At 38.7% G+C, this 27,112-nt stretch overlaps 1 protein-coding gene and 1 pseudogene across 6 annotated transcripts in view; one reads left to right on the top strand and one right to left on the bottom strand.

Moving 5' to 3' along the window:
• Window positions 1–27,112, top strand: part of NUP98 (nucleoporin 98 and 96 precursor) — a 195,109-nt gene that overhangs the window by 159,620 nt on the left and 8,377 nt on the right. For all 6 annotated transcript variants that reach the window (XM_077113751.1, XM_077113750.1, XM_077113749.1 and 3 more), the window contains exons 28-29: window positions 11,791–11,933; window positions 22,357–22,578. In XM_077113751.1, the coding sequence (XP_076969866.1) occupies window positions 11,791–11,933; window positions 22,357–22,578 (365 nt within the window). The remainder of the gene's footprint in view (window positions 1–11,790; window positions 11,934–22,356; window positions 22,579–27,112) is intronic.
• On the bottom strand, window positions 12,323–18,736 carry LOC143643914 (LRP2-binding protein-like; annotated as a pseudogene).

Genomic DNA, 27,112 nt, shown 5'->3' with positions numbered 1-27,112 from the left:
GATTTTCTCATAGAACCAACTTCTGGTCTTATTGATTTTCTCTATTGTTTTCATGTTCTCAATTTCATTTATTTCTGCTCTAATCTTTGTTATTTCTTTCCTTTTGCTTGCTTTGGGGTTAGTTTGCTGTTCTTTCTCCAGTTCTTCTAAGTGGACAGTTAATTCCTGAATTTTTGCCTTTTCTTCTTTTCTGATATAGGCATTTAGGGCAATAAATTTCCCTCTTAGCACTGCCTTTGCTGCGTCCCATAGGTTTTGATATATTGTGTTTTCATTTTCATTCGCCTCGAGGTATTTACTAATTTCTCTTGTAATTTCTTCCTTGACCCACTCGTTGTTTAAGAGTGTGTTGTTTAGCCGCCACATATTTGTGAATTTTCTGGCACTCTGCCTATATTGATTTCCAAGTTCATTCCTTTATGATCTGAGAAAGTGTTGTGTATGATTTCAATCTTTTTAAATTTGTTAAGACTTGCTTTGTGACCCAGCATATGGTCTATCTTTGAGAATGATCCATAAGCACTTGAGAAAAAGGTGTATCCTGCTGTTGTGGGGTGTAATGTCCTATAAATGTCTGTTAAATCTAACTCATTTATTGTAATATTCAAATTCTCTGTTTCTTTATTGATCCTCTGTCTTGATGTTCTGTCCATTGATGAGAGTGGCGAATTGAAGTCTCCAACTATTATGGTATATGAGTCTAGTTCCCTTTTCAGTATTTGTAGTGTATTCCTCACGTATTTTGGGGCATTCTGATTCGGTGCATAAATATTTATGATTGTTATGTCTTCTTGTTTAATTGTTCCTTTTATTAGTAGATAGTGTCCTTCTTTGTCTCTTTTAACTGTTTTACATTTGAAGTCTAATTTGTTGGATATTAGTATAGCTACTCCTGCTCTTTTCTGGTTGTTATTTGCATGAAATATCTTTTCCCAGCCTTTCACTTTCAACCTTTGTTTATCTTTAGGTCTAAGATGTGTTTCCTGTACACAGCATATAAAAGGATCCTGTTTTTTAATCCATTCTGCCAGCCTATGTCTTTTGATTGGGGAATTCAGTCCATTAACATTTAGTGTTATTACTGTTTGGGTAATGCTTTCCTCTACCATTTTGCCTTTTGTATTATATATATCAAATCTGATTTTCCTTCTTTCTACACTCTTCTCCATACCTCTCTCTTCTGTCTTTTCGTATCTGACTCTAGTGCTCCCTTTTGAATTTCTTGCAGCGCTGGTCTCTTGGTCACAAATTCTCTCAGTGACTTTTTGGCTGAATATGTTTTAATTTCTCCCTCATTTTTGAAGGACAATTTTGCTGGATATAGGAGTCTTGGTTGGCAGTTTTTCTCTTTTAGTAATTTAAATATATCATCCCACTGTCTTCTAGCTTCCGTGGTTTCTGTTGAGAAATCTACACATAGTCTTATTGGGTTTCCCTTGTATGTGATGGATTGTTTTTCTCTTGCTGCTTTCAAGATCCTCTCTTTCTCTTTGACCTCTGACATTCTAACTAGTAAGTGTCTTGGAGAATGCCTATTTGGGTCTATTCTCTTTGGGGTGCGCTGCACTTCTTGGATCTGTAATTTTAGGTCTTTCATAAGAGTTGGGAAATTTTCAGTGATAATTTCTTCCATTAGTTTTTCTCCTCCTTTTCCCTTCTCTTCTCCTTCTGGGACCCCCACAACACGTATATTTGTGCGCTTCGTATTATCATTCAATTCCCTGAGCCCCTGCTCAATTTTTCCATTCTTTTCCCTATAGTTTCTCTTTCTTTTTGGATTTCAGATGTTCCATCCTCCAGTTCACTAATTCTATCCTCTGTCTCTTTAAATGTACCATTGTAGGTTTCCGTTGTTTTTTTCATTTCTTCTACTGTGTCTTTCAATCCCATAAGTTCTGTGATTTGTTTTTTCAGACTTTACATTTCTTCTTTTTGTTGATCCCATGCCTCCTTCATGTCCTCCCTCAATTTATTCATTTGGTTTTTGAAGAGGTTTTCCATTTCTGTTCGTATATTTAGAATTAGTTGTCTCAGCTCCTGTATCTCATTGGAGCTATTGGTTTGTTCCTTTGAGTATGCCATATCTTCAGTTTTCCTGGTGTGATTTGTTATTTTTTTGCTGGCGTCTGGGCATTTAATCAGTTTCCCGGAGTGTGGGACCCAGCAGGTTGAAAGACTTTCCTGTGAAGTGTTTGGGCTGTTTTTCTTATCCTGCCCAGTATGTGGTGCTTGTCTGTCTGCGGGTCCCACCAGCAAAAGATGTTGTGGCTCCTTTAACTTTGGAAGACTCTCGCTGCTGGGTGTGTGGTGGAGACAGAGGGAAGGTTGTAGGTTGGTTTTAATGGCTTCAAATTTGAAGTCCTGGGATCTGAATTCCTTGAGAGAGGGATTCCACCTGAGTTGCATTTCACCCCTCCTGCGGGGAAGGTTCAGGTGGTAGAGAGCCCTGAAAGCAACCTGTTTCTGCGTTTGGGGCAGTTGTAACCTATGTAATCCCAGCGCTGAGCCCAGAGGCACCTAAGCCTCCGTAGAAACAGCCGCAGAAGGCTCTGTTTCGCCCCCTTTCCTCTTTTTCAGTTAGCCCCATCAGTGACTTCTGCCTTGATCAGTTTCGCCTGAGCTGGGGGCCTATTTTTAGTAGTCAGAAGTTGTTCATTAATGCCACTATTGGTGTTAGGTTGGGCTCAGTCTCTACTACTGTTGGAGATTCTTTTCTTTCGCTCGGGAAGTCACCTGTGGGGGGAGGGTCGCCAGCAGCCTCGGCTTGGGGAACCGTTGTTCCGAAGCTCCCAGCCAGCCCGGGAAGCCGCGTGTGTGGAAGGGGCTGCGGTCGCCAGTCACCGCGGCTTGGGGAACCACTGTTCCAAGGCTCCTAGCCGGCCCAGGAAGGTGCGCGTGGGGGAGGGGCGCCAGCCGCTGCGGCTTGTGAAACCACCAATCCAAAGCTCCCAGCCAGCCCGGGAACCCGCGTGTGGGAGGGCCACCGCGGCTTGGGGAACCGCCGATCCAAGGTTCCCAGCCGTCCTGGGAATCCGCGTGTGTGGACTGGGCTCCGGTTGCCAGCCACCGCGGCTTGGCGAACCGCCTCTCCGAGGCTCCCAGCTCGCCCAGGAAGCTGCGTGTGGCGGAGAGGAGCCGGCCGCCGCGGCTTGGGAATCCCGATCCAAAGCTCCCAGCCGGCCCAGGAAGGAGGGAGGGAGGGGCTCCGTTTGCCTGCCGCCGCGGCCCGGGGAAGCACATGCCTCTTGCGGAGCTCACCGCAGCGGAGTCTCTTAGCCGGTCCAGCCGGTCCAGAATGGGGTACGCTGTGTGTCTGGTCTCTGTCGTGGCTCCGGAAGCTGTTCTGTACTGTTTCTAGTTCTTTAGTAGTTGTTCTGGAGGAGGAACTAAGACCCGTGCGCCTTACTAAGCCGCCATCTTCTCCGGAAGTCCTGTTATTTATTTTTAATAAATATTTTTTACTCAGCTATTCGTACTGCAGATAAAGGAGCATCAGAACAAGGTTTTCACAATCACATAGTCACTTTGCAAAAGCTATATCATTATATAGTCATCTTAAAGAAACATAGTTACTGGAACACAGCTCTACAGTTTCAGGCACTTCCCTCTAGCCTCTCTTATACACCTTAAAATAAAAAGGGGTTATCTATATAATGCGTAAGAATAACCTCCAGTATAACCTCTTGACTTTATTTGCCATCTCTCAGCCACTGACACTTTATTTGGTCTCATTTCTCTCTTCCCCCTTTCAGTTGAGAAGGTTTTCTCAGTCCCTTTGTGCTGAGTCCCAGCTCATTGTAGGATTTCTGTCCCATGTTGCCAGGGAGGTTTACAACATGGGAGTCATTTCCCACATAGAGAAGGGAAGGGCAGTGAGTTTGCTTGCCTTGTTGGCTGAGATAAGGCCACATCTGAGCAACAGAAGTGGTTCCTTGGGGGTGACTCTTAAGCCTAATTTTAAGTACGCTTAGCCTATCCTTTGAGGGGATAAGTTTCATATGAACAAAAACCAAGATTGAGAGTTCAACCTATTGATTTTGTTGTCCTCACTGCTTCCCAGATTATCAGGCCTTCTCCACCAGGCCTTCTCCACCTGGGGAAGTTGAATTTTCCCTCTTTCTCATCATTCCCCCAAGGGGACTTTGCAACTCCTTTTTTATTTACTGTTTAAATCACTCTGGGATTTATGGGGGCATCACTCTGGACAAACCTACAAAATCTCATGCCAGCTCAAGGTTCCATGCACTTCCATGATGTTCAGTTAAACTGTCCATATAAGTTATATTAGGAGATGCACTAGTCAAAACAGAAATTTTTACCAAATAAACAGTTTTTGCTTTAGTCTCACACGTTTAAATTAGAGTTTTAAAATATGTATTGCCATCTGTTTTCACCACCCTGCAATATTGACATTTCTTGGTTCTTCCTCATTTGAAACATTTTTTCATTTCTACATTTAGTCACTATCATTGTACACTCTAGGCATTCCTAGATTTACCATCTTAGTCTTTATCGTCTATCTTTACTTCTGATTTCATTTGTGCCCCCAACCCTCTTCCCTCAATCATTCTCACATTCAGCTTCATTCAGTGTACTAGCATTATTGTACTACAGTTAGGTAGTATTGTGTTGTTGTACAATCTGTATCCCTTCAGCTCCAATTTCCCAATATCTACCCTATTTCTATCTCTTTTTTTTTTTTTTTTTTTGGCTTTTAATAAAAGGGGATTTATTTTCTTAGTTCTTCAGAGGAAAGGCAGCTAACTTTCCACTGAGGTTCTTTCTTACGTGGACGGCACAGGATGGTCTCTGCTGGTCTTCTCTCCAGGCCCCTGGGTTCCAACAGCTTTCCCCAGGGTGACTTCTTTCTGCATCTCCAAAGGCCTGGGTATTTCTATCTCTTGATGACCTCTGTTCTTAACTGGAATTCTGCAAGTTCATTCATTAATGTTAGTTCATATCAGTGAGACCATACAGCATTTGTCCTTTTGTTTCTGACTAATCTCACTCAGCATAATGTCTTCAAGGTCCATCCATGTTGTTCCATACTTCATAACTTTATTCTGTTTTACAGCTGCATAATATTCCGTCGTGAGCATATCTCACAGCTTGTTTAGCCACTCGTCTGTTGATGGACATTTGGGCTGTTTCAGTCTCTTGGCATTTGTAAATAATGCTGCTATAAACATTGGTGTGCAAATGTCCGTTTGTGTCCTTCCCTTCACATCCTCTGAGTAGATACCTAGCAATGGTATTGCCAGATCATATGACAATTCTATACTTAGCTACCTGAGGAACCTCCAAACTGCCTTCCACAACGGTTGTACCATTTGACATTTCCACCAACAGTGGATAAGTGTGTTTCTTTGTCTACATCCTTTCCAGCACTTGTCATTTTCTGTTTTTTAATTGATAGTGGCCATTTTGGTAGGTGTGAGATGATGTCTCATTGTGGTTTTGATTTGCATTTCCCTAATAGCCAGTGAAGTTGAGCATCTTTTCATGTGCCTTTTGGCCATTTGTATTATCTCTTCTGAGAAGTGTTTGTTCATGTCTTTTGCCCATTTTGTAATTAGGTTGTTTGTCTTTTTGTTGTTAAGTTGAACGGTCTATTTATATATTCTGGATACTAGACTGTTATCTGATAATATCATTTCCAAATATTGTCTCCCATTGTATAGGCTGTCTCTTTACTTTCTTGATAGAATTATTTGATGCACAAAAATGTTTAATTTTGAGGAGTTCCCATTTATTTATTTCTTTCATCAATGCTTGTACTTTGGATGTAAGATCTAGGAAACCACCTACTATTACAAGATACATGACATTTCCCTACATTTTCTTCTAAAAATTTTATGGTCTTAGATCTAATATTTAGGTCCTTGATCCATTTTGAGTTAATTTTTGTATAGAATGTGAGATATGAATCCTCTTTCATTCTTTTGCATGTGAATATCCAGTTCTCTAGGCACCATTTATTGAAGAGACTGTTCTGTCCCAGGTGAGTTGGCTTGACTGCCTTATCAAAGACCAATTGTCCATAGATGAGAGGGTATGTATCTGAGCACTCTATTCCATTGGTCACTATATCTGTCTATATTCCAGTACCATGCTGTTTTGATGACTGTAGCTTTGTAGTACACTTTAAAGTCATGTAGTGTGAGACCTCCATCTTCATTTTTTTTTCTCAGGAAATTTTTAGCTATTTGGGACTCCCTGCCCTTCCAGATAAATTTGGCTATTGGTTTTTCTGTTTCTGAAAAGTAAGTTTTAGGGATTTTAATTGGTATTGTATTGAATCTGTAAATCAGTTTAGGTAGAATTGACATCTTAACTATATTTAGTCTTCCAATCCGTGAACACGGTATGCCCTTCCATGTATTTAAGTCTTCTGTGATTTCTTTTAGCAATTTCTAATAGTTTTCTCTGTATTGGACTCTTGTATCTTTAGTTAAACTTATTCCTGAATATTTTATTCTTTTGATTGCAATTGTAAATGGAATTTTTTTCTTGATTTCCCCCTTAGATTGTTGTTACTAGTGTATAGAAACAATGCAGATTTTTGAGTGTTTATCTTATAACCTGCACTTTGCTATACTCATTTATTAGCTCTAATAGTTTTACGGTAGATTGTTTTAGGTTTTTGTCATATAGTATATCATCTACAGAGTTTAACTTCTTCCTTTCCAGTTTTGATACCTTGTATTTCTTTTTCTTGTCCATTTGCTCTCGCTAGAACTTTCAATACAGTGTTAAATAGCAGTGGTAATAGTGGACATCCTTGTCTTGTTCCTGATCTTAGGGGGAAGGTTTTCAGTTTTTCCCCATTAAGGATGATGTTAGCTATGGGTTTTTCATATAGTCCCTTTTTCTTATTGTGAAAGTTCCCTTCTATTCCTATTCTTTGAAGTGTTTTCAACAAGAAAGGATGTTGAATTTTGTCAAATGCCTTTTCTGCATCAATCGAGATATCATGTGGTTTTTCTGCTTTGATTTGTTGATATGGTATATTGCATTAATTGATTTTCTTATGTTGAATCATCCTTGCAAATCTGAGGTGAATTGTACTTAGTCATGGTGTATAATTCTTTTAATGTGCTGCTGGGCTCTATTTGCAAGAATTTTGTTGAAGATTTTTGCATTATATTCATTAGAGAGATTGGTCTGTAATTTTCATTTCTTGTAGTATCTTTGTCTGGCTTTGGTATGAGGGTGATGTTGGCTTCATAGAATGAGTTAGGTAGCTTTTCCTCCTCTTCAGTTTTTTTGAAGAGTTTGAGCAGGATTGGTACTAATTGTTTCCTGATATTTGGTAGAATTCCCACGTGAAGTCATTGGTCCTGGACTTTTCTTTTTTGGGGAGCTTCTTAATGATTAATTCAATTTCTTTACTTGTGATTGTTTTGTTGAGGTCGTCTATTTCTTCTTGAATCAAGGTTGGTTGTTCGTGCCTTTCTAGAAAGTTGTCCATTTCATCTACATTGTCGTATTTATTAGCATAAAATTGTTCATAGTATCCTGTCATTACTTCTTTCATTTCTGTGGGGTCAGTGGTTATACTCCTCTTCCATTTCTGATTTTGTTTATTTGTATCCTCTCTCTTCTTCCTTTTTGCCTACCCCCCTAAGGGCCCATCAGTCTTATTGATTTTCTCATAGAACCAGGTTCTGGTTTTACTGGTTTTCTTGATTGTTTTCATGTTCTCAGTTTCATTTATTTCTGCTCTAATCTTCATTATTTCTTTCCTTTTGCTTGCTTTGGGGTTTGTTTGCTGTTCTTTTTCTTAATTCCTCCAAGTGAACAATTAATTCCACGATTTTTGCTCTTCTCTTTTGATATAGGCATTTAGGGCAATAGATTTCCCTCTTAGCACTGCCTTTGCTGCATCCCATAAGTTTTGATATGTTGTGTTTTCATTTTCATTTGCCTAAAGATATTTACTGATTTCTCTTGTAAATTCTGCCTTCACCCACTGGTTGTTTAAGAGTGTGTTGTTGAGCCTCCACATATTTGTGAATTTTCTGGCACTCTGCCTATTATTGATTTCCAACTTCATTCCTTTGTGATCTGAGAACATGTTTTGTATGATTTCAATCTTTAAAATTTATTGAGACTTGCTTTGTGACCCAGCATATGGTCTGTCCTTGAGAGTGATCCATGAGCATTTGAGAAAAAGGTATACCCTGCTGTTGTGGGGTCTATAAGTCTGTACATGTCTGTTAAGTCTAGCTCATTTATTGTATTATTCAAATTCTGTTTCTTTATTGATCATCTGTCTAGATGTTCTGTCCATGGATGAAAGTGTGAAATTGAAGTCTCCAACTATTATGGTAGATGTGTTTATTTCTCTTTTCATTGTTTGCCTTACATATTTTGGAGCACTCTTGCTCAGTGCATAGATGTTTATGATGGTTATGTCTTTTTTTTTTTTTACATGGGCAGGCACCGGGAATCGAACCTGGTCCTCGGGCTTGGCAGGCAAGCATTCTTACCTGCTGAGCCACCGTGGCCCATAGTTATGTCTTTTTGTTGAATTGTTCTTTTATTAATACAGAGTCCTTTTTTATCTCTTAATTGTTTTACATTTGACATCTGATTTGTTGGATATTAGTATAGCTACTCCTGCTCTTTTCTGATTGTTGTTTCTATGAAATATCTTTTCCCAGCCTTTCACTTTTAACTTGTATTTATCCTTGGGTCTAAAATGTGTCTCCTGTAGACAGCATATTGGTGGGTCCTGTTTTTTAATCCATGCTGCCAGTCTATTCTCTTTTGATCGGGGAGTTAATCCATTAACATTTAGTGTTATTACTCTATGGGCCGTACTTTTTTCTACCATTTTTCCTTTGGGATTTTATATGTCACATCTAATTTTTCTTCTTTTTACCTCTGATAGTCTTCATTTCTACACTCTTCTCCACACCGCTCTCTCCTGTCTTTTCCTGTCTGTCTCTAGTGCTCACTTTGGGATTTCTTGCAGAACGAGTCTCTTAGTCTGAAATTCTCTCAGTGATTTTTTTGTGTAAAAATGTTTTGATTTCTTGCTCATTTTTGAAGGACAATTTTGTTGGATATAGAATTCTTGGTTGACAGTTTTTCTCTTTTAGTATCTTAAATATATCATCCCCCTGTCTTCTCTCTTCCATGGTTTCTGCTGAGAAATCTGCGCATAGTCTTATTGGGCTTCCCCTGTATGTGATGGATTGCTTTTCTCTTCCTGCTCTCAAGGTTCTCTCTTTCTCTTTGACATCTGACATTCTGATCAGTAAATGTCTTGGAGTACATCTATTTGGATCTATTCTCTTTGGGGTACGGTGCACTTCTTGGATCTATAATTTTAAGTCTTTCGTAAGAGTAGGGAAATTTTCAGTGATAATTTCCTCCATTGGTTTTTTTCCCTCCTTTTCTCTTCTCTTCTCCTTTTGGGACACCCACAACACGTATATTCTTGTGCTTCATGTTGTCACTCAGTTCCCTGAGTTCCTGCTCTTATTTTCCCATTCTTTCCCCTATATTTTCTTTTGTTTGATGGATTTCAGATGTTCCATCCTCCAGTTCACTAATCCTATCTTCTGCCTCTTGAAATCTGACATTGTAGGTTTCCATTGTTTTTTTCATCTCTTCTACTGTGCCTTTCATTCCCGTAAGTTCTGTGATTTGTTTTTTCAGACTTTCGATTTCTTCTTTTTGTTTGTCCATTGCCTTTTTTATATCCTCTCTTAGTTCATTGGTTTGATTTTTGATGAGTTTTTCCATGTCTGTTCAAACATTCTGAATTGTTTCAACTCCTGTATCTCATTTGAATTGTTGGTTTGTTCCTTTGACTGGGCCATATCTTCAATTTTCTTAGTATTATTTATTTTTGCTGGCATCTAAGCATTTAATTTCCTTAATTAGTTTTTTCTAGACATTGTTTTTGCTTTTTTTACCTAGGGTTTTCTTGCTGGGTGGCTTTGTTGTCTATCTGTTCTTTGACATTCAGTTCAGCTTATTCTAGACCTCTAGCTTAGGTTTTGTTTAACAGATCAGAGTTTTTCAGTTGTTTTCTTGTTTCTTGCTCTGCCTGTATTGTGCCTGTTTTTTCACCCTTAGGAGGGTCTACTTAGGTATTATAGACCCCAGTCAGATTTTCCCATACCAAACTGGCCTCCTGTCAGGAGAAAACAGTCACCTGCGTCAGTTTTCCCTGACAGACCAGCAGGTTCAAAGACTTTCCTACAAACCTGTAGACTGTGTTTTTCCTATCCTGCTTAGTATGTGGCTCTTGTCTACCTAGGGGTCCCACCAGTATAAGGTGATGTGGTACCTTTAACTTCAGCAGACGCTTCTAGCTGAGGGTGTGTTTGAGATAGAGGAGAGATTGTAGGCTGGCTTTAATGGCTTCAAGTTTCCAGCCCCAGGGGTCTGAATTCCTTGAGGGAGGAATTCCACCTGAACTGGGCCACATCACTTTCCTGGATTAGGCACAACCTCCAGAGAAACTCTCAGACAAGCCTAATCCCTATTTTGGCTTGGGCGGTTGGAGCCTGAGAAGCCTTGCAGTTGTATCCAAAGAGAGTTAAGCCATAGAAACACAGCTGTAAAAAAAGAAAAGAAAACAATATCCTTTTATGAATAGGACCACCCCTCCCCACTTTGGGTTTACTAATCAAAAGCTTAAGTTGCTACGTTGTTCTGTGTATCTTCAGGTCCTATGTACTCCCTCCTTTCCTTCAGAGCCCAGACCCTTTCAAGTATTTTGCCTTGTCCGATTCAAAAACACCTTATTTTTTCTTTCTTTTTTTGTCAATCATGCACCCTCTGTGCAGGGGCAAAAACCAGCAACCTCAGCTTTTACTGAAGGTTCAGCTGAACTGAGGGCCTATTTTTAGTAGTCAGAATTTGTAAATTTGTTAATTTGTTAATTTTTAATGTATTAACGTTGGAATTTAGACTGTTAGGTAACTGTTCCTTACGCTTGTTTTAGTTGGTGTTATAACAGGGGTTTACTTGAATGACAGGAGCTAAGAAAAACAAAAACACTCTTCCCAGTCTTTGCATGTCAACCTGTGTGAGTGTTCTTCACACCTGTCCATAAAATGAGTGTAGAGTATAGCTCCAGACCAAAGCTTACAGGCTACCCTGATCCTTCCTGCACCTGCATCTTGGGCATGTATGTGTGGTCCTGGGAATTTTCCTGTTCATACACTTATAAATGTCCCCTCTTCCCTAGAAAATACTTTTCTCACAGCCCAGGCACTGAACTATATGTCCTACAGTCCTACAATCAGCAGTTCTTTGCCCCAGGGCCCATGACTTAACTTTTTTCCCATAGCATTCTGTAGGAGAATTCTCTGAATTGCCTTGTACACACAGGGCAAGTTCTGGGATGACAGGTCCCTCAGACATTTTGGGCCAGATGTACATGCTCCCAGTATGTGCACAGGGGTCACTCTGCTGTCTCCAGAACTGGGACCAGGTTCCACACTGAGTGTAGGCTGTCCCTCACTGAGCTAATGAGAGTGGTAGAGGAGCCAGGCAGGTCCATGAGATCCTACTACTTTTAAACATAGCCCTTTTCTTGACTCAGTACTGGTCCTGTTACATCGGTTCTTGAACCATTCTCTACAGCTTTAGTAAAATGTTTCTACTTTTTCTTGATGCTGTTCAACGTGCTTCACTCTACATTTTCACTGGGGCAAGGCCTGTTGTGTCATTCTTGATAAATCTGCTAAGTAACTGATGTATGATAGCATCTAGTCAATCAGACTAGCAGCTTATGTATTGTTTTTATCAAACTTTTCCTTTCAGAATACCTCTGAAGGTGAAAGATATGCCTGCTGCCCGCTTCCTTCTTACTTGGAAGGTTCAACCTGTGTGGTGAAGAAGGAGCAGGAGTCAAGGAAACCACTTCAAGATGTGTGCTTTCACCTTCTTAAACTCTACAGTGATAGGTAAGCCAGAGCCAGGCATTATAGTCACTTGTGGGCTCCCTTAGCCTTTAGGGACTCCTCTTTCGAATGCTAACAGATTCTATGTCTGTAGAAATTATCAAACATAATATAACTTAAAGTTAGTTGAGTGGATAGACCACTGGAACTAGAATTGGAAGTCTAAAATCTTTTTTGTTTGTTTTTTGTTTTTGTTACATTTTATTAAGGCACGAGAATGAAGATACAGATTCATACTAGGGGTGAAAGAAAATACAACATTTTGGCTTTAAGATTTTGGGGCTGGGCCTTAACCTTCCCATAGTAGCAGCATGAAAAAGAATAATTTGCATCAAAAATGGAACTTTTATCATCTGAGCTTAATTTTGCTAATAAGAATCTGAGAGAATAGTCTACAAATAATTTGCAAGTTTGAGAACCTCTGTGTGGACAGAGGATATCTGCACCGTAATTAGGAGGCTAAGTCTCAACCAAATTTCCAAAATTTGTATTTGGGACATTATTCTAAAGCTTACTTTCGAATAATAGTATTTTTCTCTTGCTTCATCCTTTGAGACACCCATGCCAAGCTGAAGACATCATGCATGGTAAAAAGAGGCCATGGCCATGCCTCTGATGATGAATTCCAGTAGACAGTCTGTGACCCAAGCGATCATGGGGATGTCATGAACCTCATCATAGTCAGGAATACTTTTGGAAAATGTAACACACTTTGTAAAAAATTTCGTTTTATTGTAATATTCTACAGGGATCCCTTGAGCATAGACATTTCCACATTCTGCTGCTGCCTTTAAGCAACGCAAGACGGTGTCATTTTCCTGGCGGATGCCTTGTCCTTGAAAGTACATGAGACCAAGTGCAATTGGGACTCCAGATTTTCATTGCTACGTGCTTCTGAATGTCAAAAAAGAATGCCTTTTCTAACTCTTGGCTCTTTTGTTGAATAACATAATCAACAAAAGGATTATGATACTAGGATACTTTGAGCCTTCACACTAGCTTTTGAATTTCCATTGTCTGCAACAAAAAGCCGTCTTTCAGCTTCCTCATCTGATTATTTTACACCTTTTCCTTCATAACAAGTTCTTCCAGTGTTATAAGCAGCTGCAAATTTTAAGTGTCTTGCTTTGAGACATGGGAATCAGTAATTTTCTTCATATATCCCATTCCTTTTTTCCCTCTCCAAGTGCTTGTATGGGTCTACTGTCCTAGCCCGAGGTCTCCTGACATCAAACCTTAGCCTCCATGGTTCTGCATATGAAGGCATCCTGCCTTCACTTTTTCCCTCTCCTGAGTCTTTCAGTCCAGACTGACAGCAGTTGCGTTTATATGGATCCACCAGCACCCTTGTGCAGTAGCCTTAGATCATGCCCATCAGAAATAAGGAGTTTTCACAAATCTTTCCTGGATAACTCCATGTCCAATCCTGGCTTTCTCTGAAATGGATGGCTGGTTCCACATTTGTCTAAATCCTCACTTGGGGCACTCTTCTCTGGGGTTTTCCTTCTTGGAAGCCTAGAATTTTCCAGAACATCAATTTCTGGTTTCTTTGTACCTAAGAGTTCATTTTTCAGCTTATCTCTTCTGTCACATCTCACTACAAGTGCAAGGAGAAACCAGGTTACACTTTCGACATTTAATTTGGAACTCTCTTCTGCTAAATATCCAAGTTCACGGCTTTTAAAATCTGCCTTCCAGCCAAAGCCACTCGTCAATTTTGCCAGATTATCTGCCATTATAAAACAAAGCTCTCCTTCTTTCCAGTCTATAATACCATGTGCCTCATTTACCAGCATTGTCTTTAGAGTCCACATTTCTACCAACAGTGTATTCAAAGGATTCTAGGCCTTCTCTGTCAAGTTCCTCACAACTCCACAAGAATCTTCCCCTTATCCATTTAAAAAGCCATTCCAGCATGTTTTGTATTTGCAAACTGCAGCAGCACCCCATTCCTCTGGTACCAAAATCTGCTAGTTTGCTAGCTGCCAGAATGCAATATACCAGAAACAGAGTGGCTTTTAAAAAGGGAAATTTAATAAGTTGCTAGTTTACATACAGTTCTAAGGCTGAGAAAATGTCCCAGTTAAAACAAGTCTATAGAAATGTCTGATCTGAAGCATCCAGAGAAAGATACCTTGGTTCAAGAAGGCCGGTGATGTTCAGCTTTTCTCTCTCAGTTGGAAGGGCACATTGCGAACATGGCAGCGTCTGCTGGCTTTCACTCCAGGCTTCTTATGAAGCTCCCAGGGAGACAATTTTCTTCTTCATCTTCAAAAGTTGCTGGCTGATAGACTCTGCTTTGTGGTTCTGTGATGTTCTTGTGCCTCTAAAAAAGGACTCTCTCTAAAATGTTTCCTCTTTCAAAGGTTTCCAGTAAGAAACCCCACCTTCAGTGGGTAGAGACACACCTCCATTCAAATCATCTAATCAAAAGGTACCACCCACAAGTAATGGGTAACATCTCCATGGGAACAATCAAAAAGTTCCCAGCCAGACAACATTGGACAGAAATCCTAGAATGAGCTGAGACTCAGCATCAAGGGATTGAGAAAACCCCTAGAATGAGCTAAGACTCAGCATCAAGGGATTAAGAAAACCTTCTCAGCCAAAAGGGGGAAGAGTGAAATGAGACAAAATAAAGTGTCACTGGCTGAGAGATTCCAAACAGAGTTGAGAGGTTATCCCGGAGGTTATTCTTATGCATTATTAAATAGATATTACCTTGTTAGTCAAGATGTAATGGAGAGGCTGGAGGGAACTGCCTGAAAATGTAGAACTGTGTTCCAGTAGCCATATTTCTTGAAGATGATTGTATAATGATATAGCTTTCACAGTGTGACTGTGTGATTGTGAACCCTTGTGTCTGATGCTCCTTTTATTTGCCTTATCAACAGATGAGTAGAATATATGGAATAAAAATAAGGAATAGGGGGAACAAATGTTAAAATAAATTTAGATTGAAATGCTAGTGATCAATGAAAGGGGTAAAATGAATTTTTTCCTGTTTTCTTTTTATTTCTTTTTTGAATAGATGCAAATGTTCCACGAAATGATCATGATGATGAATATGCAACTATGTGATGATATTGTGAATTACTGATTATATATGTAGAACGGAATATCAAAAGTTAAGAATGTTTGTGTTTATTTGGTGTTATATATTTTTTTAATTTAAAAATTAATAAAAAAAATATTAAGCAACAATTGAAGGGGAAAGAAATGTAAAAAAAAAAAAAAAGTTCCTCGCCAGAAATATTAAATGAGGATTAACGGACATAGCTTTTCTGGGGTCCACCACAGATTCTAACCAATACATAGGGAATACATTAACTTACACAGAATAATAAGATCTCGTTTCCTTTTGTAGGTTCTGTGTAATTATGTTGTTTAAAGAAACTGACTAGCTAATGTTAAATTAGTATGCTACACAGATTTTAAATTTTGGACCAAATAAACATCTCTTCCATTGTTCTCACACAGTAGTTGAAGTTTTAAAATACAAACAATATCATCCTTTTTCCTGTATTCTGTTTTACCTTATTCCTAACCATGTCCATTTCATTCATATCTCTAATTGAACTTGAATCTCTTTTTCTGCTTCTTTAAAAGTTACTGCATGGAGTAAAACTGTCTTTCAGAGCTACAGAACTCTTAACTCTGAGTCTCAAGTGTCACACAGATATCCAAACTTCCAGGGAACTACCAGGTTATACACAAAGAGCACAGCCTCTCAGAATTTAGAAATAACAGTTACAACTACAGATATGATTGCTGTAACTAGGAACTTTTACCATGAGCCTGATTGAATATTCGCATTCCTTAATTAGTCGTTGCCTAATTTCTGTCCACTTTCTGTCAAGACCCTGATAAGCTGTGCTCTCAAATTCAGTTCTCAGAGTTCATTCATTATAGTTAGTTTATATTAGTGAGACCATACAATTCTTGTCTTTTTGTTTCTGGCTTATTTCACACAACGTAATGTCCCCAAGATTGATTCACCTTAATTGCATGCCTCATGACTTCATTCCTTCCTGTGAGCTGCTCAATATTTTTTCATGTCTGCACGCCACAGTTTGCCCTTACATTCATCATTCGATGTACCCTTAGGCCACCTCTATGCATTTTAAATTGTGAATAATGCTGCCATAGACACCATTGTAGAAATGTTTGTCCCTGCTTTTCAGTTCTTTTTTTTTTTTTTTATTGTAAAACCTTAACAAGCATTCTTGACATACCAACATTCTATACATGGTATATAATCAATGGCTCACAATATCATCATGAAGTTGTGTATTTGTCACCATGATCATTGTTTTGAACAGTTGCATCACTCCAGAAAAAGAAATAATAAAGAAAAAAAACTCATACATACCCTTACCCCCCTCTCATTGACCACTTATTTCAATCTACGCAATTTATTTTAACCTTTGTTCCTCTTATTATTTATTTGTTTTTTATCCATATTTTTTTACACATCTGTCCATACCATGGATAAAAGGTCATCAGACACAAGGTTTTTACAATCACACAGTCACATTGTAAACATTATATCTTTATACACTCATTTTAGAGAATCAAGACTACTGGAACACAGCTCAACAATTTCAGGTAGTTCCCTCTGTTCGCTCCAGGACACCATAAACTAAAAGCAGATGTCTGTATAATGCATAAAAATAATCTCCAGGATAACCTCTTGACTCAAATCTCTCAGCCACTGAAATTTTATTATGTCTCGTTTCTCACTTCCCCCTTTTGGTCAAGACGGCTTTCTCAGTCCCTTGATGCTGGTTCCTGGCTCATCTCAGGATTTCTGTCCCATGTGGCCAGGGAGATGTATACCACTGGGAGTCATGTCCCACAAGAAGGAGGGAGGGCAATGAGTTCATCTGCTGAGTTGCCTTAGAGAGAAAGTCCACATCTGAGCAACAAAAGAGGTTCTCTGGGCCGATTCTTAGGCATAATCTTAAGTAGTTTAGCCTATCCTTTGCAGGAATAAGTTTCATAGGGGTGAACTCCAAGATTGAAGTCTTCAGCCTATTGATTTGGTTGTCCTCACTGCTTGTGATGATATCAGAAATTCTTCAAATGTAGCCCCCTCTTTTTGACATTTAGTTTTGGTATATTCAAGGGTAGCATTTTGTTCTTACTAACAAAACTTACTGGAGTAAGAGCAAAACTCTAGATACAGATTTGACTTCCTTGCATGCAATGCTTTTGCTAAAAGTACCATCCATGAGCTTGCAGAACACCTTGTCCACTGATAGATATTCCACACTGCATTGCTTCTGATCAAAGAACCTGCTTCACAGGAAGGAAGTGCAACAGTGGGCCCATGCTCATGGCATTCATTGGTCTTTCCATGATCCCCATAGTCCTGAAGCAGCTGAATGGATAAAATGGTGGAATGGCCTTTTTTTTTCCCTAAGTTTTATCCTATGCTATTCAGTCCATCCTAGTGTGCAAAATCAATGGCTTTTGGTAGAATCTCAAAGTTCTACATTCACCACTTCTGTCGGTGAGAATATTCTCATTTCTTCCAAAAAAAAAAAAAAACAATCCATACCCTTTATATCCCCCTCTTATGGGCATTTAGCTTAGGTATATTGCCTTTGTTATAATAAATGAAAGAAATATTACAATGTTACTGTTTTCCATATTCCATCCCCTTTTTCTTTTTTTTTTTTGCATGGGCAGGCATGGGGACTTGAACACGAGTCTCCATCACGGCAGGCAAGAATTCTGCTACTGAGCCACCATCACACTGCCTACCATCCCATTTTTAACACCTTGCAGTGGTGACATTATTTTGTTCTCCCTCATGTAAAAACTTTGTCCATTCTAGGTTTTGCTAAGCTGTACAGGAGATAGAAAGAGGCTAGTAATTGGGCTTTTGATGCTGAAGGAGTACAGAATATTCAATAGGATTTATTGTAAAGATTCATAAATGGAAGCATAATACCTTGTGGTGGTAGCACAATATTGTAAGTGTAATGAAAGAAGTTGAGTGTGAGTATGGTTGAAAGAGGAAGGCTAGGAGCATATATGACACAAAAAGGAAAGATGGAGGATAAAAACTGGATTATTGGGCAGGCCACAGTGTCTCAGCAGGCAGAGTTCTCACCTGTCATGCTGGAGACCTGGGTTCAATTCCTGATCCCTGCCCATGCAAAAAAAAACTGGGATTGTATAACTTAAACTGATAGCTTTTTACTTTTTTTTTTAAATACTTTTATTGATAAAACAACATACAAACATTCTTTACATTACATACATGATATACAATCAGTGGCTCACAATGTCCTCACATAGTTGTGTATTCATCACCATGATCATTTTTTTGAACATTTGCATCACTCCAGAAAAAAAATAATAAAGAATAAGAACTTATCCATACCTTACCCCTTATCCCTCCCTCTCATTGACCACTTGTATTTTCATCTACCCAATTTATTTTAAGCTTTGTTCCCCCTATTATTTGTTTATTTTTATCCATAGTTTTTACTCATCTGTCCATGTCCTAGATGAAAGGAGCATCAGACACAAGGTTTTCACAATCACACAGGCACATTGTACAAGCTACCAATATCCTTTTTTCTGATTGTTCGTTGCTGGCATATAGACACACACCTGATTTTTTGTGTATTGATCTTGAAGCACACCACTTTGCTGAATTTATTAGCTCTAGTAGCTTTCTTGTAAATTTTTCAGAATTTTCTATGTACATATAGTTTCATGTTATCTGCAACTAATAATAATTTTACTTCTTCCCTCCCAGTTTTAATTCCAGTTACTTTTTCTTACCTCATTGCTCTGGCTAAAACTTCAGTGCAGTGTTGAATAGCAGTGGTAAAAGTGGGCATCCTAGTCTTATTACTGATCTCAGGGTTAAAGCTTTCAATCTTTCACCTTTTGAGTATGATGTCAGCTGTTGTTTTTATATATATGTAAATACAAATAAAAAATAAAATATATATATGTGCCCATTGTCATGTTTATGAAAGTTACTTTTCTATTCCTATTGCTGTCAGTGTTTTTCAGGAAAGAGTGCTGAATTCTGTTAAGTGCCTTTTCTTGTCAATTGAGATCATCATGAAAGTTTTTTCCTTCATTTTGGTAATATGTTTTATTACAGTAATCGAGCCTCTTATTGTAACCACTCTTGCATTCCTGGGTTAATCTCACTTGGTTCGTTGTGTATAATCCTTTTAATTTGCTGTGAATTCAGTCTGTTTTTTTGTTGAGTATTTTTGCATTTTTATTCATAATGGATATTGGTTTATATTTTTCTTGCGATATCTTTATGTGGCTTTGGTGTTAGGATGATGCTGACCTTATAGAATGAAGTACGCAGTATTCCCTCTTCTTCAAGTTTTTGAAGAGTTTGAGAAGTATTGATGTTAATTCTTCATTTAGTGTTCTTTTACTGTGTAGCATTCACCAGCTGAGTTTTCTTTTTTGGAAGTTTTTTGTTTTATTTTCTTTTGTTTTAATTAGAGAAGTTGTAGGTTTACAACAAAATCATGCATAAAATTCTGAGTTCCCATATACTAAACCTTTATTAACACCTTCTGTTAGTGTAGTACATTTGTTATAATTCATGAAAGAACATTTTTATAATTGTACTATTACCTATAGTCCATTGTTTGCAGTAGGGTTCACTGTGTACAGTCTGGTTTTTTCTTGTTTATTCTAGTAATATATATATATATATATATAAAACCTAAAATTTCTCCTTTTAACTACATTCACCTATATAATTACGTGCTGTAAATTACATTCACAATATTTTGCTCCCGTCAGCACCATTCATTACTAAAACTTTATAATAAACCCAAAAAGAAGGATATTCTATACAATTTAAGTATTAACTCATTCCCTACCCTTGCCCCATACCCTGGTAACTTATAATCTAGATTCTAACTCTGTGAGTTTGCTTATTATAATTATTTCATATCAGTGAGGTCATACAATATTTTTCCTTTTAGAAGTGTCTGTCTTACTACAGTCAGTATGTCTTCAGGATTCATTTATGTTGTTGCATGTATCAGAATTTTGTTCCTTTTCACAGCTGAATAATATTCCCTTGCATCTATATACCCCATTTTGTTTATCATTAATCTGTTGATAGATGCTGGGTTGCTTCCATCATTTGGCAGTTGTGAATGATGCTACTGTGAACATTGACGTGCACTTATCTGAGTCCCTACTTGTGATTCTTTTGAGTTTTTACCTTGAAGTGGAGTTGTTGGGTCATATGGGAATTCTGTATATAACTTTATGAGGAATCACGAAACTGTTTTCCACAATTTTACATTCCAACCAGCAATGAATGTATATTCCTATTTCTCTGTATCCTTTCCAACACTTTTCATTTTTCTGTTCTTTTCTTTTTTTAATAGCAGCCATTCCAGTTCGTTTGAAATGGTTATCTCATTGGGTTTGATTTGCATATCCTTAAGAACTAGTTAAGGACTAATGGTGTTGCACATCTTTTCATGTGTTTTTTGTCCCTTTGTATATCTTTGGAGAAATCTCTATACAAGTCATTGGCCTATTTTTTTTTAATTTTTTTGTGTTGTTTTTTGTTGATTAGTTGTAGTTGTTTTTCATGTATTCTGGATATTAAACCCTCATTGATATGTGTTTTACAAATATTTTCTCCCATAATATAGGTTGTCATCTTAACTTTGTTCTACATGTTTTTAAGTTTCATGCCACTTTTGTCCCTCAATTCTTACGTTAATGCCAACTTTTATATTTATTTGACTTTTTGTACCATATAGAGTCCTTTCTCAGTTCTATGTGGATGAATTTTTCATATATTTTCCTTCTGGTTACCACGAGGTTGAAATTTAGTATCTAAAAAAAAAGAAGAAAAGTAAAATAAAAAATAATATCTTAAATATATAACTCATATTTGATTTGATACCAACTTGACTTCAGTAACATACACATGCACTGTTCCTATACCCCTCTATACCCTACTGTTTTTTTGTACTTGTTACAAATTATATCTTAGCACATTCAATGTCCAGAACCATAGATTTATTACTTTTTATGCATTTGCATTTTTGCACCTATAGGAACTAAGTAGAGTTACATACCAAGTAGAGTACAATACTGTAATACTGGCATTTAATTATAAAAATGTTTACCTTACCAGAGGCCTTTGAACCTCGTCTAATATCCTTTCATTTTAGTTGGAAGAGTTCCCTTTAGCATTGCTAGTAGGGTTGGTTTAGTGGTGATGAACTCCCTCAGCTTTTGCTTATCTGGGAATATTTTAATCTCTCCCTCAATTTTGAAAGAAAATCTCACCAGATTTAAAATTCTTGGTTGACAATTGTTTTCTTTCAACACTTTAAATGTTTCAACCTGATACCTTCTTGACTCAGTCATTCCTGATGAGAAATCGACATTTAATTTAATTGGGACTCTTTTACACATTGCTTTTCTCTTGACGCTTTCAGAACTTTCCCCTTGTGTTTTGCATTTGATAGTGTGGTCAATGTGGTGGGACATGTTCTTCAAGTTTATCCTCTTTAGTGTTCTCTGGGCTTTTTGGATGTGCATATTCCTGCCTTTTGCCAAGTTTAGGAAATTTTCTGTTATTATTTCTTTGAATATTCCTTCTGCCTCTTTCTTCTCCTTCTCGGTCCCCCTAATGACTATATTGGTAAGCTTGATGGTGTCCCAGTAGTCTTTCAAGCTATTTTCATTTTTTATAATTCTTTTTTCTTTCTGCTCCTCAACCTGGCTCATCTCAGTTGCCTTGTCTTTGAATTTGTTGATTCTTTCTTCTGCCAGCTCCAGTCTGTTCTTGAAACCCTTATGAGAATTTTTCATTTCAGTTATTATGGTCTTTAACTCCAGTAGATCTGTTTGGCTCCTTTTTAAAATTTCTCTCTCTCCATTGAGATTTTTATATTGTTAATTCTTTAGTTTGTTCTCTGTATTTTTCTTCATCTCCTTGAGCATATTGAAGTCATTTTTTTGTTATCTCTTTCTCCTGTATGTCCATGTATTGGTCTTCTTTATTAATGGTTTCTGAAGTTTTATCCTCTTCCTTAGGATAGACCATTATTTCTTTTTTTCTGTAATCTTTTGTCACACATTGTACATTTTTAAATGACAGATGTGAAGTCTGAGATTTATTCCCTGAGATATCTGTTTCCTGAGTTTGTAATGAGCCAGTGATATGACAGAGATTTTCTTGAATGTCATCCCTTCTCTCAGGAAGTCTGCCTAAGGTGAATGTAAAGTGCTGAATCCTCCTTGTCTTTTCTGGGCCTGTGTCTTTTCATGGATTTGTGCTTCCTTCGTTATCTTTTAAGACTTAGCTAGAAAATTGAGCTATTGGATGCAGGTGGACTAGTGAGTAAATATGGAACATATTTAGTAACTCTTGGCACATTCTCCTCTGCAGACACTATGATCTCAACCAACTGCTGGAGCCTCGAAGCATAACAGCTGACCCCTTGGACTACCGCCTAAGCTGGCATTTGTGGGAGGTGCTACGGGCTCTTAACTATACCCATCTATCAGAACAGTGTGAAGGTGTGCTGCAAGCCAGCTATGCTGGCCAACTGGAGAGTGAGGGACTATGGGAGTGGGCCATCTTTGTTCTACTGCACATTGCCAACTCGAGGTAAGCACGAAGCATCAAGACCCATTGTGTGCCTTTAGCCCTTTAGGGCAGTGCCAAAGGAATCATAGTCATTCAGGGTTCAATTCAGTGTGTATTCTGGGTCCAACCTTGTGATAAACCTTAAGATGTTTCAGCTCTCAGCCCAAACTGTCTCTTTATTCATGTGAACCATTTAGAATTAGACTGCTTATGATTAAGTGCTATACTATCATAAGTTCGCTTAGTCTGAGAAGGGAAATCTCTCTGGCATGTGTTGATCATGGAAATTCTTTCTAGAGATAAGATTCAAGAATTTGTAGCATTGAAATAAGAAATATGAAGTGGAAAAGGAAGGGTATATCCAGGTAAAGCAACAGCCTTAACCTAAGTGCATTTGCCTGAATATGGCGTGTTGAGGGATTGTGCAAGGGTAATGCTTTTTAAGCTGCCTCAGTGGATCTATAGCAGCAATGTAATGGTTGGTTGACCAAGAAGAACTCTGGTTTTTCTCTTATAGGCTTTCTCCCTCTCTGACCATTCCCTTGATGCCTACTCATCCCCTGAAGTTTGATAGTAGTGCTTAATGTTTCGTTCTTTGCCTGAAAGAGAACTAGGGAGTCACCTTTTCTCCATTTCTTATCTTTGAACAAGTTAAGAATGAGGGGGGTTTGTTTTTAAAGTAGCATTATAACAATAACGAAATCAAACACTTGTTCAGTACTTTGTTATAAGTGCTTTTACACACATTTATACTCTACGTGTATTAACTAATGCTTATAGTTAATCTCTGAATTAGACACTATTATCTCTATTCTATAGATGAGCAAACTAAGGCATAGAGAAATTAAATTACTTCTGTTCAAAGTCACACAGTTATTGAAGTGCAGTTAGGTTCCAGTTCATACTCAGAGTTTGTGTTCTTAATCACTATGCTGCACTGTCTGACAGGCAGTGTTCTAGTTTGCTAGCTACCAGAATGCAACACACCAGAGACGGATTGGCTTTTAATAAAAGGGTTTTATTTTGTTAGTTCTTCAGAGGAAAGGCAGCTAACTTTCATCTGAGGTTCTTTCTTACGTGGGATTTTTACCAAAATGAAATCTTGGTATCAGGGTAATCTCTGCTGGCCTTCTCTCCAGGCCTTCGGGTTCCAACAACTTTCCTCAGGGTGATTCCTTTCTGCATCTCCAAAGGCCTGGGCTGAGCTGCAAGTGCTGATATGAGGTATGCCGAGCTGCTTAGGCTGTGCTGCGTTGTGTTCTCTCATTTAAGCACTAGCCAATTAAGTCAAACATCAGTCACTGCAGTAGGCATGCCTCCTAGCCGACTGCAGATGTAATCAGCAACAGATGAGGTTCACGTACCATTGGCTCATGACCACAGCAACAGAACTAGGTGCCTTCACCTGGCCAAGTTGACAACTGAATCCAACTACCACATGTCCACCCTTTGTCAACTTGGCAATTACAAGCATCACCTTAAACTGGTATAAAAAATTCTCTTCTGGCTGTGGACCGGTGAATCTGATGCCAGTATGCAAAGGAGGACAGTCACAGAATCGGAGAAACTGGAAGGAAAACCTGCAGGACAAACACCATTGGATTTCAAAGTCTGAAAGTCATTTATCCTTCAGCTTTAGAAAGTGGCAGCCCCACCCTTTCCAAGGGCCTATGCAGTGGCCCACCTCTTTCCAAATCAACCTCGGGGAACATTGAGGAGACCACCTTCTTCTTGGCTCCATTCTCTCCAGGCAATAGTGCCACCTCTGGGCTCTTTGCCATTTCCAGGGCACACGCTCAACCCCTCCATGTGGTGGCAACCAGGCTCTCCCTAGTCCCCAAGGAGCATGCTACACCTTTTCCAAGGCCTGAGGCTGCACAACTCTTCCACTGCAGTGAGAGGGGAGACTCATCCTTGCCCTTCAGGGTAAACTCACCCTCTCCATGGATCCACTCTCCTGGCCGAGGTGTCTTGGCTTCAGACCCGAGCTTCCATGGCTCTCACTCTGCAAACTCCAATTTTTTTCCTTTTGTGTTCTCCTTTGTCAAGATTGCCAGTGGTTCCGTTTACACCAACAGTCTCTTCAAGCACTCCAGGGCTTCTCCATCATTCTCTTCACAGTTCCTCCAAAATCTTCCCCTTAGCCATCCAAATACCCATTCCAATATTTCTGGTATTTGGGAACTGCAGCAGCTCCCCACTCTCCAGTACCAAATCTGTTCTAGTTTGCTGGCTGCCGGAATGCAACACACCAGAAATGGACTGGCTTTTAATAAAAGGGTTTTATTTTGTTAGTTCTTCAGAGGAAAGGCAGCTAACTTTCATCTGAGGTTCTTTCTTACGTGGGAAGGCTCAGGGTAATCTCTCCTGGCCTTCTCTCCAGGCCTCTGTTCCAACAGCTTTCCCCGGGGTGATTCCTTTCTGCATCTCCAAAGGCCTGGGCTGAGCTGCGAGTGCTGAGATGAGGTATGCCGAGCTGCTTAGGCTGTGCTACTGTTGCGCTCTCTCATTTAAGCACAAGCCAATTAAGTCAAACGTCATTCATTGCAGCAGGCACGCTTCCTAGCCGACTGCAGATGTAAATCAGCAACAGATGAGGTTCACGTACCATTGGCTCATGTCCTCAGCACAGAACTAGGTGCCTTCACCTGGCCAAATTGACAACTGATTCTAACTACCACAGGCAGTATGGTATGGAAAGAGGTTGGATTTTAGTGTTGGACCTGCCTAAAATATGGATCTGTTTCCTCTATATGCTTGTTTATGACCTGGGGGAAAGCTTATACCTACTACATACATATTCACTTTTGATTTTGAGTAAGGATTATACTCAAAACCTCAGTCTTTTAATCTACAAAATCATATTTATCCCTAATTCAAAGGTGATTGAGGGATTAACGGAACAAAAATGTAAAGCATCTAGCCTCCTGTTTAAGGAATTTTTCTTTCCTCTTCCCCCTTATCAGGAAGCAAAATAAACCCAGAGTATTTTTCTGATTTTATTTAAACACACTCGTAGTATTCACTTATTAAAAGACTGACTGATAGCATGACTGATGGGAGTGAATTGGCTGTAGGAAAGCAAATCCAGTTTTCTGAAAAAGAATATAAAAAGTCAGTTATGTTCCAGAGGTGAAAGTCTCCCTGGCAGCATGGGAGATGACTCCCAGGGATGAGTCCAGCTCTGGCACTGTGGGTTCAACAATTTCATCCTAATCAAAAGGGGAAAAAGAAGTGTAACTAATAAAGTATAAGTGGCTGAGAGAGTTCAAATAGAGTCGAGAGGCTACTCTGGAGGTTGCTCTTATGCAAGCCTCAGTTAGACATTGCTGCCTACCTATCATAACCTGCCAAACCCCAACCAGGACCATTCCAGCCAATCTTAAAGAACACCTGAGGCAATATATAAGATCCCACAAGGGTGCCATGCACTTGACTAACTTTACAGAAACCTACAACCTCCAGAGGGGTTCATGGACCAGATAAATCCTGAAACTTAGAGGGCCCAGCCTCTCCAAAATATCAGATAGTTCCATCTCCTTACCCCATATTATTGGCAGACCCTTCCAACATGAAAAAGTTAGAATGGCCATAGCCCAAACACCCCTAAAGAGAAGGATGGAAAGATCAAAGGTGATGGTGGAGTTATACAGAGAAGATAGGATTTAACAAATAAATATGATTTACTGAATTGATATTTTAGTGTATAGTATCTTAGAGTAGCTAGAAGTAAAAACCTAAAATTGTGGAATTATAACTCATGTCAAACTCTGAAATATGTTCTACAACTAATTGTGGTGCTGTGCTTCGAAATTTATGCTTTTTGTATATATGTTATTTTTCATGAAAAAGAAAAATAAAAGTCAACTGTGATGAGAAATAAATAAATAATCAGTTATGTTAATATTGGGAGTCATTAAAACTTGTAGGAGTTCAGAAAGGAATCCAACAGGAGGAAAGTAATTTTGATCTAAAACTAAAAGGACCGCTCCTATGATCCAGACAAATAAGGGCTTTCTTTAAGGTGCACTGAGAGCAGAAAGAATGGGTTTAGGAAGGCTGTTTGGTTTTGAGAAAGGAAACAGAGGCCTGGGGCTTGTTTGCCTGAGCTGTATTTAGGATAATGAAATGCTTCATCATATCCACCAGGTACATGAGTTTCTTTCTTTTTTTTTTTTTTAATCTACTAAATTTATTTTAACATTTGTTCCCCCTGTTATTTGTTTTTAATCCATGTGTTTTACTCATCTGTCCATACTGTGGATAAAAGGAGCATCAGACACAGGGTTTTCACAAGCACACAGTCACATTTGAAAGCTGTATCATTATACAATCATCTTCAAGAAACATGGCTACTAGAACACGGCTCTACAGTTTCAGGAACTTCCCTTTAGCCTCTCTAATACACCTTAAACCAAAAAGGGGATATCTTTATAACGTGTAAGAATAACCTACAGGATAACCTTTCCACTCTGTGTGAAATCTCTCAGCCACTGATGCTTTATTTAGTCTCATTTCTCTCTTTCCCCTCTTGGTCAAGGTTTTCTCAGTCCCT

This window comes from Tamandua tetradactyla, chromosome 8 (genome assembly GCF_023851605.1).
Source record: "Tamandua tetradactyla isolate mTamTet1 chromosome 8, mTamTet1.pri, whole genome shotgun sequence".
Classification (NCBI taxonomy): Eukaryota; Metazoa; Chordata; class Mammalia; order Pilosa; family Myrmecophagidae; genus Tamandua; species Tamandua tetradactyla.
Note: the sequence above shows the minus strand (reverse complement) of the source record. Positions and strands in the feature narration are given on the sequence as shown.